Consider the following 15,488-nt stretch of genomic DNA (forward strand, 5'->3'; position numbering starts at 1 on the left):
ATCTTTCTAAATTTCTTTCTTTTTGACTTTTTGATAATATTAATCCTTTTTTCACATCCTTATCGTTTTTCTCTGCTAATAAATCTCATTCTCTCTCTTTTTTATATTACTCTTATTTCCCTCTCTCTTTCTCTCCTCCGTTCTTTAGTATTTTTTCTTTTTTAGCCCCCTTCTATTCTATGCATCCAACTCACCTTATCTTTTTGGAATCCTGTACATCCTTTCTAACTATTTCTATTTTCTATGTTTCTCTTTCTAGCTGTATTTCTCTATTTTTATCATTTTTATTCTCCCCTTTGACTCTCTCATTTTCTCTCTTTATATCTCTATCTCCTCTTATTTCTTTTTCATTTTCTTTAATTTTCTCTCGCTTACTCTTTCTCTCTCTCTCTCTATCTTCTCTATTTTTCTTTTTTCCCTTTCACTATCTCTTTCTCCCTCTCTCACTCTCACTCTCTCCTCTCTTTCTTTCTTTCTCTCTCTCTCTCTCTCTCTCTCTCTCTCTCCCTCTCTCTCTCTCTCTTCCTCTCTCTATCTCTTCCTCTCTATCTCTTCCTCTCTCTCTCTCTCTCTCTATGTGTATTTCTCTATTTCTCTCATCATCTTTTATGGTTCGACCTCAAAAAACGAAGAGGCTGGCAACTTCATGACCCATGGGATGGAGGCTGACTAGAGTTTTGTAGATTTATTTTTTTTTATTTAAGAAATTAGACTTTGATGAAAGAGTTAAGGCTTAAAATGGTAAAAATCTACAAAAATGTCCTCCTTAGGAGCCGCCCCTTTCTGGAATGACAAAGAAGGCTGCTAAGCCAGAAGGCAGGGCCCGGATAGAGGAAGGGGTTGTGGGGTCCGTATGTTGACTATGGTGCACTCATAACTCATGACAGCAGAAGGTGTTCAACCTCTGTAGAGTCAGCACACCCCAAGTCTCACTTACATACACACACACAAACGCTCTTTATTTATAGATTTTCTACAAGCAGAAAGTATTCTGTAGAGTATTAACTACACACATATTTACAGTAAAAAAAACCTACAAAAAGTCACTAATGAAACTGTTGGTATTTGTTCTGACCGCTGTTAGCTCAGTGAGGGGATGGGGAGCCGTTTTCAACAGGTAGACAATTTTTTTCTTTAATATTTCATAGTGTCTAATTACTAATTTATTTATTATGTTAAAACCAGTTATTGTTTCCTATAACCTATCCAATTTGTGTTTTTTTAATGTTTTTATATTGATTTTTAAAAGATATTAAAGATAGAAAGACTTACATATGAAGATAACTAGATTTTAGTTTTAAGAAATATAGGATTTATATTTTAAAAGGTTGCTATAGATTGGCAGATAATACAATAATGTTAATTAGACCTTGACAAAGCTTTTGACAATTCCCAAACATTTTTTACTGCTACTAAAAATGTACACTGCTATTATCGTTTTAAATCAACCAGTTTTAAATTGCCATTCAGTCTATATAGTAATGATAATAGAGTTCCTACAATTTGCAAATTGTATCAAACTGTTATAGGCCTTATCATGCTAAGTTTAAATCGATTTTCAGTGTAAAGTACAAAGAAATAAATCATTTATATGCACGCAATTATTTTTCTATACAATTATTATGTTTACTTTATGATTTTATGTTGTAAAGTTAAAGTTAATTTGGGTTTTTAATTTGGTTTTCATGTCATTTTAATACTTTTTTACAGTTCCATCTAAGTTAAGCAAAAATATAAGTATTATTTGCTTGAATGATTCGATAAAAACCTTTAAATTAAAATTTTTAAACCTATTTTCTATGCAAAAAATAAGTTTTCAAAGATTTTTTTGTTTTCAATCAATAAAAGTCATATAATTTTACGAAAAAAAATATTATTGAAACTTTTTTCGCATCTATGTATGTACAGAGCGTGTTTTAATAAAAAGTGAGTCAATATTTATTTTGGATTCCTGTGAATAGTTGTGGTAATGGTTTAGGTATTTTAGGAGCGCAGCTTCAAAATATTAGGTTCATGTTCGTAAGTCTCTAATACATACCTTGACCATCATTTTTCTATTATCAAATTTAAAACGTTTAGAGCACAATTAGAACTTTTAGAGCGAAAAAAAAAACAAATCAAAATTTGTTAAAAAAATTTTCAGTGCGTTTTTTGTCTTTCATTTAAATTTTATATTTGATCTGAAACTAAAATAGTTGCAAACTAAATGAATGATGCGTTATTTCAAAATATAATTATATTTGTTTTACATGTGTTTACACTTCTTTATACACATTACATACATTATTGGTTAGTTTATCCAAAGTCCGATCTTTAAATAGTCTCATTCATTTATTTCTTTACTAAAAAACGATACTTTTTATTTCATCATTTTAGCTATACTTAGATTACTGGACAAAATTACGAAAGTCCTGAATATCATTTGTTTGTTAAAAATTACTTTTTAAAAAGACTCTAGAAAGTAGAGGGAAGAAGTGACTAAAAAATCAGCCCTGTGACGTCATAGAAATAAGGGATTATCCCATAGGCGTCCAAGGGGGGGGGGGGTAATGGGCCATTTGGCACCCCCAAAATTTTGTGAACAATACCCCCCCCCAAAAAAAATTACCTCTACCTTGGGGGTGTTTACCCCACCCAAAAAAAAAGCTTGGACGCCCCTGGATTATCCATCTCTTTTTTAGTGGTGTCCTTTCCCACTTTTCCTATCATCTCCCTCATTTTTATGACGTTACATGGCTTATTGTTAAGTCACTTTGTCCCTCTACATCTAGAAATATGTTTTTAAGTATCGAACTCTATACAATATATCATACATATGAATGAATATGTTTGGGTTAATACTTTTTGCTTTCGAGCAAATTCTGTTTGTTTTGTCATTATGTAAAAATAAGGTTAAGTAAAATTGAACGTAATATTGGATTGTTATAAAATTGATAACTATGAAATAAAAGAATTACAGGAAAAGTCATAATGTCATTTATCTTAATCGATAAATATTTTGCTAAATCTTCATAGGAATCACCACGCAAAAAATGGTCTAATATACCAAAACTTTAGCAGACAGAAAGACTTGCCTTGTAAATAGAAAATATATTTCTTAATCTTCCAATAGTGTTCTAAAAGAAACAACTTTTATTGGCTGAAATTATTTGAAAGAAGGATTAAATCCTGTAAAAACCAGTTTATCTCATGTTTAACAACAATTTGTTTCTTCAATATATAAAGTAAAGGACATGTATTAAAGGAAGAATAAGTTACCAATCTAACAAAATATCTTTAAAATAGATTAAATTTCTATAATTTACAATTAATGAGATTTTAAATCTATATCTTCTCTTTTGTATTTTTTTTTATATCTAAAACACCTTTCTATTCTTGTAAAAATATATATTTGCCTTACATAATTGGAGTTAAGTATAGATAACCCCCAGGGAAATACACTATCTACCATTAGAATGTCTAGCTCGTTTTAGTTAGTACAACAATATTCAATTGTGCAATGTATACCGAGATATCTTATAAAACATACTGTTTACATATACAATATCTAATCAAGGCAACATTTGAATTTTGGTAGAACAAAAGAGAACTTATGATTTGTTCTGAGTTGAATTGGTTAAACCAATAATTGATTCTAAAGAGTGAGAATAACAATATAAAATTTTTGAAACGGGGTTGTTTTCAATGTATAAATACTTTCATAGATTTTTTATGAACGTGTTTAATAAAGGTCTTAACCTTAAGGCCTCTACCTTATTTTGAACAGAACTATGTGCTTTTGGCCTCTTTCTTTCAATGAAAAAAAAAGTTATATTTTTCAGTTAAATGTTGGCTTATTTCTTTTGTTTCCCTCACTTTGTTAGCTAATAATCCTTTCAATTATTGAAGCTGTAATAAAAGCAAATATCTTATATTTATTTGATTATTTTAGCCATGCTTTCAAAAAAGCAAGAAGTTATTTTCCTATTAGGCTCATTGTTAATTAAGCAAAAAAAATTTTGTGACCAGGAAATTTTCATTAACCCTTAACAGTCGGGCCCCTTGCCAAACTTTTCAAAAAATTCCAACTCTCAGTTATGTGTCATACCCACACTTAAAAAGTCAAGCATTTTGGGCTCTTTATCTTCCACACACAGAAAATGAGATAGAAAAACAGGAAGGGGGGGGGGGGGGGGGCGTTCAACATCAAATCTAAGAAGCTCACAGTTTTTTTCATAAAATTCTAACTTCTAGCAAAGCATAATAATTGATCAGAGACCCATTATTTATGGAAGCCTATCTTTACCATCAAAACAAAAGCTTGTGAACAAAGGAATTATAGAGTAGTTTTGGTTATTGAAAATATCAGTCATTGATTATTCTTGCTGATCAAATATTTTTCTTTTTTATATAAAGAATTTGAGTCATCAAATTTCTAAAGAAAATACTTTTTATTAGAATTTTATTTGTTAGATTATTTCTTTAATTCCTCAAATGCTGAATAAGATATTTTGTTTTGGACATTAATCCGTTTGAAAAGATCTAATTTCTAAGAAATCCTTCTATTCAAAGATAGAAATTTCAAATATTAAAAAAAAAGACGCACATTATATATTAATATTCATTCTTTCTCTGTTTTTTTTTGTGTTAAGATTTATCATAAGTTGTAATCATAATTAATCTCATAATAAGCAAATAAATTGATCTAATTGATATGATAACTCATCCAAATAATAATAATATTTATATAACAATCTGACCTAGAAAAAATATAGGAATATCTAACAATTTCCCTGGATTTAAAAGAGGGTGTTTTATTTTCTAATTGTGTGCTTCAAGGATTGTACCTGAATATAATATTATTAGTTTACCATCATCTGGTTTTAAAAAAAGTAATATTCAAAACTTTAATGCAAAGGTAACTTGAATAGTGCTGTTCATGGTAACTATTCTTGGTAATGATATTTCATTTATGAAAGCCTGTCCTATAAAATTAAATGATTATTTGTATCTAGAGTAAACCCTATGCTGGTTCCTGAGGAGCACAAGACTGGTAGCTATTATAATCTCTACACTGACTCAAAACATGTAGTCGAGGTAAATAAAATAAAAATTTAAACAATTATTCACCACACAAATATATGCAAAAAGTAAACCTATTTGCATTAGAACTTTATCTTGTATAACATATATAAAAAACATATCTTGTATCTTGCAAATAACTTCTAAAATAGAATTTAAGCTTGCATAAACTTATCAACCAAACTAAAATCATATAAGTTATTTCTACATTGTAGCAATATGGACTTAACTCTCATACTCATTTATATTCGCTCTGTATATACCACTATAAATATATTTACCTCACTAAAATTTGTGAAATCTATTATTTTGATGAAATGTTAGAAAATTGTTAGCGTCAATATTTTATGAGACATATTTGTTGAAGTTTTTACAAACAATAAACTTTTTTCATTTTCTAAAACCCAGAGTCTACATAAAGCATTACATTTGAATTATATTAAAGTTTTAAGTAAAAAAGTGGATGAAGCTCAAGCAATCTTATTTACCCGTAAGATATAATTTGTTGTTATATTCAGGAACCCAAAGTCTTGGCCAGGACTGTTGATGGCGCATCTGGACAGGTAAACCACTTATAATAATTAATATAATATAATTGCTCTTGAATTTTGCTCATGATAGTTATTTAGGAAAAAAGAAAAATTTCTTCCCTTTCAAAACAGTTATTCTATTGATATGCAATTTTTAAGATATATAATAGTAGCAATAACTGACATATTATCGACATAAAAGTAACTGTACAAACTTTTTAATAGGGTTATTAATGCATTTATAAAACTGTATAGATTTTACAATTAAATGGTATTTCCTACTTTCTTGCAATCATGAATCAATTTGCAAAAGTATCATTAAATAAATTAATAATTAATAAAATTACATGCTTTTTATAAATCATAAATTAAAAAATAATTTGTAAATATATTATTTCATTCAATTAGGTAAATTTTGCAACTTAGGGAAAACCAACAATTTAATTACACAATTTTTGTATATAGGTCTTAACTGCGGGTTTAATACGCGGGTTATATGCCAAGGTCTTTGTTGGCAAATTGCTGGCATTCTATTGACATATCAGAATTAAGAACTATTTTGGAATGTACACTGCATTTTGGGCCAAAACTTGAAAAAAAAATTGAGGACGTGTTTGAGATCTCAATGAACATATTTAGATTGGAGTTGAGGAAGATCCTTGTTACGAGAAGAAATGTACCAGTAACGAGCACTGCTGCGAGGGCTCGGTCTGCATTGATATGGACATCAAGGGTAAGATCTTACCCTGCGGGGTTCCTTTTACTTCAATCTTACCCCTAAATCAAGCATAAATAAAGATAAAACTTATTTTTTCTTCTTCAAAAATCAAAATTATTTGATTACAATAGTCATAGTGCGATAGTCAAGTTCTGTAAATAATTAATTTTAGCTGTTGGAACCTGTATGCCCTTGTACGGCAAGAAGTACGGCGAGAGCTGCGTGAGGAACAGCGACTGCGAAACCGGTTTTGTCTGTCTTGAGGCGGAGAGCGGCCGTATGATGTGCGCTGAACAGACTCCCGGTACTGGCAGATTTGGTAAGTTTCTTCAGATTTTTGGCAGCCATTTTCTTTTCTTCTTTAATTTGTTTTTGGTTGATATTGTACTTTTTCTGAAAGTACTGTTGTATGACTCAAAATTTATTACATAAAATTTTAAATTCTTTGCATAATTGGGCGTAATAATTCACCTTTTTCATTGATGATGTAGTAAAACATTTTCCTGGATGAGAACTTGTTCTCAGTCATACTAAAAAATGTATAGCATGCAGACAATTTCCCACGAATGTTAAAATAAAAATCACATAATAAATTTAACCCAGGCCTTCACATCTTCAACGCTAACAAAACTGGTTTTATTCTTATAGTGTTTCATATCCGCGGAAAGCTGTTTATTATACGCTGCGATAAAAAAAACTAATTGTATCTGTCCTAATTGGTATAAAAAGTTATTATCTCTTTTTCAGTGTAATCCAATAATAATTTAAGATCCCGCTTCTTTTTATAATCTAATAATTTTCCTAAAACACAAGCTTTTTATTATGTTCCCCTTTTTCATTTTTGCGACAAAAGCTGCAAAAATAATCTCATTACCCTCATTATAGCAAACTTATTTTTCTCGTTTTCGTTTCATTCTTTCGTTTAGAATGTGTTTTGTAACATTTTTAGAAGCAAAGATTTTCTACAATTGTAATGTGTTTGCAGTGAGAATAGTTTATCCTATCATATAAAGTAGTAAGGTTTTTTTTTGTCTGTAGCCTAAGATTTCTTCATTTTAAGGAAGCTTCTTACAGGTCACTGTATGGTATTAGGCTATTTAATTTTTATATCTAAGTTTGATTTTAGGTTATTTTCCTACTTTTCGTACTCAATCAAATACAGAGCTCCTAAAAGCTAAGAAGCTAGTCAAAGCATATTTTCTATTAAAAAAATTAGATAAACATTAAACATAGTCTCTCTTGTTTATCACATTCCTTGTTATTTTTTATGATTGAAAAACTTTTTATGTTTTTTTCCCAAACTTTACATGTTACTTTCTAAGTTAAGCTCAGAAAAAAAATGGAAATAACTTGTATACACTTTGTTATTTCTTCTTTAAAAGTACATTTTTAAAAATAATAGTATCTTTTTGTACATTTATTTGATTAAACATAAAAAGAACTTTTTTCATTTAATTTTCAGATTATAGCATTTTTGTGTTTAGCAACATATTTGATTTTTCATATTTGGAAGTTTATATTATTTGCCATCAAACTATCTATATATTCCAGGTTAAAAATACGTATGGAGAGAAAAAAGCATTAATTTCAATATAAAGTAAAATTAAGATAAATGTTCCTTGGGAATTATAAATTGTATACACAAAGGTTTATAATGATTATTTTTAGAAAAGTACATATTTTTGGAAAACAGCCTATAGTGTCTTCAAAAAAATGTACAACTATTAATACACTAAGCCGAACTACCCCGATTGACGTCATATTGTAAAGGAATAAGACGTGAATCGGATAAACATTGAACATTTTTCAAATTTTTTTTTAAAACCTGTTATTTTTGGTAATCCTATTAATAATTTTCTTAGCTGTTTGAAGCTGTTTTGAAAGAATTGTTCCATAATTTATGATTTAAGATATTTTTTGACTAAAAATATTTTGTAAATGAACTCATTATTAAAACTGAAGCATATTCTTTTATAAAGGAACTTTCCAAGAAGAGGATTCATTTGATTTATTCAGGTGATAAGTGTGGTACCAGTGATGATTGTAACATCCACCTGGGTCTTGGCTGCAGGCTCCAGTAATCATATGATTTATTCAGGTGATGAGTGTAGTACCAGTGATGATTGTAACAACTACTTGGGTCTATGCTGCAGGCTCCAGTAATCATATGATTTATTCAGGTGATGAGTGTGGTACCAGTGATGATTGTAACATCCACCTGGGTCTGTGCTGCAGGCTCCAGAGAAGACAGAAAATGCAGCCCAAAAAGGTAACATTCCATTAGCTTCAACTTTCATCTCTATATTATCTGAGTATCTCTCTTGAGACAGCGGGTTAAGTACTTGTACTTGAGCTGGCCCTGGTGGCTAGCATACAAAAGTGTCTAGTCCTACTCCATGAATACTTAGGTCCAAATTCTAAAAAACTACACGCATCTTAATAAAAATATCTTCCAACTTCCCTCAAAATTCCTTGTCCACCACAAAAAAAGACCCCGACTTATATTTGAAATTAAAAATAAGGGGTGGGGGTGGGGGTAAAAAAAAGATTTTAAGGTTAAGTTTGGGAAGCATATTCAAAAAAACTATTGTGATTTTTGAACGGGGTAATATAAAAATGAAGTAAAAAAATTATGTTTTCCAAGAAGGAGCAGTTAAGAAATCGATTATTTAAACAGGTTGAATCTAGTATTCATTCGTTATCAAAACAATCAGAAGTCAATAGTCTTTTTTTACATAGAAACTAGTACATTAATTTCATTACTTTTTTATCATCAAAAAATTAGGTAATTCAATTCCTTAAACATAATTTAAATCGTAAATTCCATAAGAAATATTCAGAACTGTTTAAAGGAATTTCTATTCATTTGAATCGTTTAAGTAAGATTAAAAGGGATTAGTCATATGTTAAAAAAAAGATTTAAACCAATTTTAAATGGAATAAAAATGAATAAATTTATAAGATATATATGTATAAAAATGTACATACATTATTTAAATTTTCTATTCTTGCATTAAAATCGAAATATCCAATAATTTCAGATTGGGTTGTGTTATAACATTTTTCGTATTTATTCGAATCCGGTGGATAGGAACCGGTTCTCATCCATACGAAAAAACAATGTCTAGCATCTTATTATATCCAGCTTTCTACGAATATAAAAATGTACAATTATAAGATTAAAACCAGTCTTTAAGCCGGTGCCTTCGGCACCTCGGGGCTAAAAAAACTAGTTTTAATCTTATAATTGTACATTCTATATCCGCGGAAAGCTGTTTATAATACGATGCGAGAAATAACTATTCTTGTCTTATTTCAAGAGTTCTTAAGGGATAGAACAATGAACGATAAAAGTATGTACATCCACATAATACATAAATACCACTTTGTATGTTGAAATTATTGATTATAAAGTTTGAATCAACCAATTTTTAAACTTAACAAAGTTTTTAAACCAACAAATGAGATAACGTGTTTGGGTACCAGTGTAACTAACAGTCCAATGTCCCCTCTCTTCCAATTTATGACGTAATAGCTGCAGTAGGTACTTAACAGTGGAAATTCCAACTTATTCACCATTCAAAAAAATGCAATTTTCTTAAGTTGATCTTCAAGTGCAATTTTGTAGTCAGGGAAAAGGGATCAGAGGTTTGATATATTTTTAAAGTATATGTGGTCATAATTAACATGCCGTTGTCATCCATTACGTCGACTATATGACATGAAATGAAGGTAACCATAACTGTCATACTAACTTCTTAACTTTTTTTGTGGATTTCATTTCATTTAATATGACAACAGCATTACAAGAATTGTTGAAAAATTTATGTTTCTCACAATCCTTTTTTTCCTGACTTTGCCAAAGTTACTAGAAAAAAATATATTGGTTGGTTTTGACATTTATTTAAGGATAAACTTCAAACTTTTAGATAAGTTCAAAGAGGTATGATTTAACTTGGAAAAGTTTCATATAATTTTTCAACATAAAATTTTGACTTTGTTTTTTTATTATCCTTGTTTTATTGATCCAAAAAATTTTGAACAATGACGTAACTAGTTTATTTTTGCAAACAGCTTCATGAATAATTCCCATTACGCATTTTTACAGCTTTAAGAGTTGGGCAGCTGAATTTAATTATTTTACTTTAAACTAACTTTTTTTCCAACTTTTAAATTTCAACGGGATAATCAACTTGAAAGAATAGTTTGATCATGTTAAAGTTGGGTAAATGTAAAAGTATAGATGGTGGTGGAGACCTATTTCTTCGGCTGTGTTTATATTTTCGACGCTATTAGATGATTTCCATGACCTAATACAAAATCGGGAAAGAGTTCCCGTTCTGTGGGCATCCCCCCTCTATTCTTTTACTTTAATGGTGTACCTACTTTAAAGATAGTTGTAAAATAAGTTAGGTAGTTGTCTGCAGTTTATATCCATAAGCATAAATTTATTATATCTTTTATTATTCGCCCAACAGTCTAATATTTACATTATATTTTTATCAAGAATTAATTGAAAAAATGAAGGTCTGGTGCAAATTTATTAATCATGTTTATTGTGTCGAAAAAAGATAATTAATTGACTGTAAAATTTTTGCTTTGTGACAAATAGTTTACTTTTAGCTGTTTGATTTAATTTATAACAGGATTGCAATTTTATTTTAATTTCGACAATATTAAAAGCAGTTTTGTTTTAAGTAATAACAGTTTGATAAGTTACTAATTAAAACATTTAGATTATCTAATTGTGATCTATATAGGTTTTCCCGTTATTCCCCCATTAAAAAAAGTATAGTGGCAGTTTTTAGCAATTGGACGGACGAACGGACATACAGTCGAAACTTTGTAATAAAGCAGCTGCGTTGCAAGATATTGACAACGAATATTTTTTCATGTGGAGAGGTTGCGTGATGATGTAAGTAAATTATTTTTAGAAATAAAGTTAGGTTACAATCAGGGAATGAAGGAACATTGGGACATTGTAAATCATTATGGTACCCAAAGTTTTTTAATCCCGCAGATTTTATACTTTGGGTACTTTTATAAAAGTTTAGTTTGTTGGTTCAAACTCGTAGTGTCTTAATTTTTCAACCAATAATCTTAATCTAAAAAAAGAGTAGTTTTGTTCTTTATCATAGGGGAAGTACGTTAATTTTTGTCTATTTTCTTATCCTTTAAGATCCTAGGATGAATTTACATAAAATTAAAATATCATTCTCCGGTATATAGTAAAAAATGAATAAATCGTAAAAGGTATAGGCAGAATGAATTTATTATTTGGATGTTACACCAGATTTTCATTTTCTCTTATAAAATGAAACACACAGCAGACTCAAATGACGATTCTCCCTCCGCCCCTTTATATAATCCCCTCCCCTCCTACTGTATAAACAAACTGACCAATAAATGAGTTTCATGTTAGCAAGCTAAATTGACGATAATTTTCCCCCTGTCATAATATCCACGCATATTCTACATCCATTATAGGCAGACTAATTTAAGTGTCATAACCAACAATGTTACTTGACATTTCTCATTACAACATAAATACAATTGAAATACATTTATTAATAGTATTAAAGCTACTCTATGATAAGAGTATGTCCGTCCGTCTGTCTGCTCTGGTCTTATCAATTTAAACCTTGCTTGATGATTCCTGATAGAAATTGGTATTACTAGGAAAGCAATCCAGTAATGAAATGTTTTAAAACTATTTTATCAAAAACCTCTAACATGCGTAGCTTCTCAATTATTGTGTAAGAGTGAAAAAAACGTTTCATTTTATACATCTTAGATTTGAGCAAATCAATGCCAGATTAGCATGAAATTTTGCATGACTCCTAATTCTTCAATATAAAAGCCACTCTTAGCTAGCTATTCTTCTATTATTGTCTTATTTATTTAGCTTTACTATTGCAGATGTTGTCATCCTTGTTTTATTTATAAGTAACTAAAATAGGCACGCAATTCATTTATTTATGTGCGTCATTAACCTGCATTAAATTCATATTATCCAGGGGTCTTAAAGGATAAGACAATGGACGATAAATTGATATAAATTCCCAATGTTGAAAATTCCCAATATGCAGGGGTTAGAAATAGAGAAAATAAAATTTAAAAATGGAGAGGGGATTCTTTGCTCGCTAGGCACTTTACAGAAAGCACCAAAATCCTATCACAGAAAATTTCATTTACTTGAATAATTTTTAAAAATGTTATTACGTTATTAGGTTATAACATTAATTTAGATGTTGTATTTATTTATGTATTTTTAAGAATCAATTAAAATCTGTTTTACAAAATTTAGATTTTGATTGAAGTGAGTCAGAAGTACCATTAGAAAAGGGCAAATTAATTTGTTATGATCATTTCTATCCTATTATGTATTATCTAATTTCACGGAAAGATGAAAGTTCCATTATTTGAATACTTTTAATTTTTATACTTTTGTGGAAAACCAATTGATTTAGCCTGTTTACACGAAACTTTTAATGAGGTTTTAATATCATGTTTTTTTATTTGTACTATAAATAGATACATTAAATATTGATATGATTAACTGGCTTACAAACTATACAGTATCTATACAACAAGAGAAATACAATCAATCTTTTATAACTTTTCTTTACTTTTTATGTTTCTCTTTACAACTACACTAGACAAGTAAAGTGAAAACTAATTATATAGCAACTCTTTTACATTTATACCAAAATAACCTTGTCTGCTAAAGAAAAATAAACAATGATTTGTGGGTTTGTTCTTTTTATCTAGGCTAGCAGTTCCCAAAGGACCAGTACAACAGAACCAATCATTATTTTGGTCTATTACATAATGAATGCATTTTTCTACTTATCTATCTATCCATATATCTGTCTATATATCTATATATCTATCTATCTTTCTATCTATCTACCTATCTATCTATCTATCTATCTATCTATCTATCTATCTATCTACCTATCTATATATCTATCTATCTATTATAGTTGTGCACCTACTTCACGGCCTCAGATGTGTGTATTGGACCTGTAGCTCATCACAAGGTAAATTTTACAATCTGAATGCCGCTGTTACTCTACAATTATTTACTTGTCATGTTTTTTATTTAATTCTACTTGAAACTTTTTTTACAATTAGGGTATTTTGTCAATCCGTACATCCGTTGCGGATAGTTCTCCAGTTAATTTAAAATTGTCCTATCGATTGCAAACGCGAACGTATGTCCAAGCTAACTAGTTTTTGGATAAATATTTTTTTATAAAAATTTTTGTTCTGACTTCTAATTAATGTTAAATACTATAAGAATTATTTTTGTTTTTGATTTATATGTCTGACTCTGACCGTCAGATTTTTAGAACTTAAATTTAGATGTTTAGAACAAACGTGTTTTTAAGAACTGAAAAATGACTTTTCAGGTACGAAGAACCATTGAGTACACAGCCAATGAGAAGCGAAGGAGTCCCCACCCTGATCATGAATTCTATAACTTCTAAATGTAATATATAGTAGCCTAGCGGTGATGGGTTGTATGTGCTAAATAATTGTACAGTACATATGTCAGTATGTAAACATAAATGGATTATCTCAAAATTTAATGATTTTTAATTAGGCTCGTTATTGTCACTAAAGATTTTGAAACAACTTAATGTTGAACAAACTTTAATGTTAATAACGAAAATCTTTGTGAACAAAAAAAAAATTCTAAACATTTTGTCTTCAAATTAAGTAAAACCTTTTAAAACTCTGGTTTAAAAACAAAAGTATGCGCACTAATGTGTAGCCTAAATGTTGACTGTAAAATTTGAGATCTCTCTAACGTTTTGTACATTTATTTAGGACATACCACCTGTCATTTTAATCTCCATATCAATGAACTAAACTAAACAAAAATATTGTATTAAAGCATATTATAGCTTAACCAAAGAAGATAAAAAAACATGTGCAAAAAATTTATTGAAATAAATGTTATAATCAAATTTTATTTATCTTTATAATAAGATGTTTATTATTTATATGACAATGATTATTTTTATTAAATTTTTATTTTATTTTGATTAGTTTATAGTAGGGACCTAAACCTTAATTATACTATAACTTTAAACACAAAAGTAACATAAAAAGACATCAAAAAGCAAAATTCAATCAAAAGCTACAAAAAGCTTGAAATTGGGATCTAAAAAATCATAAAAAAATCTGTATTATTATTATTATGTTTAATTATTATCAATATACCATATCAATGTTTTAAGTATAACATAAAAAGAATCTCTTTCGCCTAATAAACGTTTTTCTACAAGATGTTTTTTTTTTACATTTTCTGAAGTTTGCACAATGACCTGAACTGAACTAGCAGTTACGCCCTTAGGCTTAGAGGCCCTTAAGGTCACTTGAGGTGGTGATGGGTTGAATTCGACCCCTCCCTTGTTATTTTTATTTTTAGAAAAAGAAAAATCGGGAATAGTTCCTTTCGTGTCATCGCACCTTAAGGGGCGATTTGTCGTATTTTTAAATTGGCTTTTTATAGGTTATTTTAGGTTCGGTTATATTTTTTTGTGGGCGGTTACACCCCCCAAAAATAGTTGTGAACTTTCATAGGACCTATGAGAACCATATCAGTTCAGTGGTTAGCGGTAGAGACAGACAGATAAAGATCCTGTTACTTTTATATAAGGATAGCAGGTGTTTCTGGAAGGTGGAGGGAGAGGGGGGGGGGGGAGTGGTCACCGTCTTTTATGCGACACTCAAGATAAAACATAACAACAACATTAAACCCCAAATTCTTCTAAAAGATTCATGAAGATTGATTTCTCGCTATTTTATCGTTATTTATGGTTGAATTTCATAAAATACATAGACAAATATCGCGGAAATTTTAAATATGTACCATTCCCTTCCTCGAGTCAGCATGTAGGTCAAAAGTATCTAATTTTTCTTATTCTCCTCAGTTTTAGGAGCTGCCAACATTTCAGAATATCATATTTTGTTTGAACCTTTCACCAGCTAATATCGTTAATTTTTGAAACGCGATGTAAAGCATGTTCATTTCGTAAATAGCTGTGTTTTTTTTTATGGACGGAAGATTTTGAAACTGTTCTGTGCTGTGTTCAGGGCAAATTTGCTGTAAGTAGTTTGATGCTTGTCTATGGTCTTGTGTATCGTAAAAGACTAGACTAAAACAA

The 15,488-nt window shown here is 29.5% G+C and overlaps 1 protein-coding gene across 2 annotated transcripts; it reads left to right on the forward strand.

The window, feature by feature from the left end:
• Positions 1 to 819: 819 nt before the first annotated feature.
• On the forward strand, positions 820 to 14,605 carry spab (space blanket). Of its 2 annotated transcripts, none has more exons than XM_080174053.1 (8): positions 820 to 1,117; positions 4,995 to 5,076; positions 5,580 to 5,624; positions 6,231 to 6,324; positions 6,482 to 6,628; positions 8,490 to 8,578; positions 13,296 to 13,352; positions 13,725 to 14,605. In XM_080174053.1, exons 1-8 carry the CDS (start codon positions 1,050 to 1,052, stop codon positions 13,800 to 13,802), a joined length of 660 nt encoding a protein of 219 aa, XP_080030179.1. In that variant the 5' UTR covers positions 820 to 1,049; the 3' UTR covers positions 13,803 to 14,605. The 2 variants fall into 2 exon arrangements, with proteins under 2 accessions (XP_080030179.1, XP_080030180.1); XM_080174054.1 differs by having other exon boundaries at positions 833 to 1,117; positions 13,733 to 14,605.
• Positions 14,606 to 15,488: the final 883 nt, after the last annotated feature.

Source organism: Acartia tonsa, chromosome 10 (assembly GCF_053477335.1).
Source record: "Acartia tonsa isolate MP-2025a chromosome 10, ASM5347733v1, whole genome shotgun sequence".
Taxonomy (NCBI): domain Eukaryota; kingdom Metazoa; phylum Arthropoda; class Copepoda; order Calanoida; family Acartiidae; genus Acartia; species Acartia tonsa.

Coding starts and splice junctions, on each gene's coding strand:
- spab (XM_080174053.1), top strand. CDS start 1,050: ATGAAACTGTTGGTATTTGTTCTGACCGCTGTTAGCTCAGTGAGGGGA. Junction 5,625..6,230: donor TTGATGGCGCATCTGGACAG/GTAAACCACTTA, acceptor GAACATATTTAG/ATTGGAGTTGAGGAAGATCC. Junction 8,579..13,295: donor AGAAAATGCAGCCCAAAAAG/GTAACATTCCAT, acceptor TATCTATTATAG/TTGTGCACCTACTTCACGGC.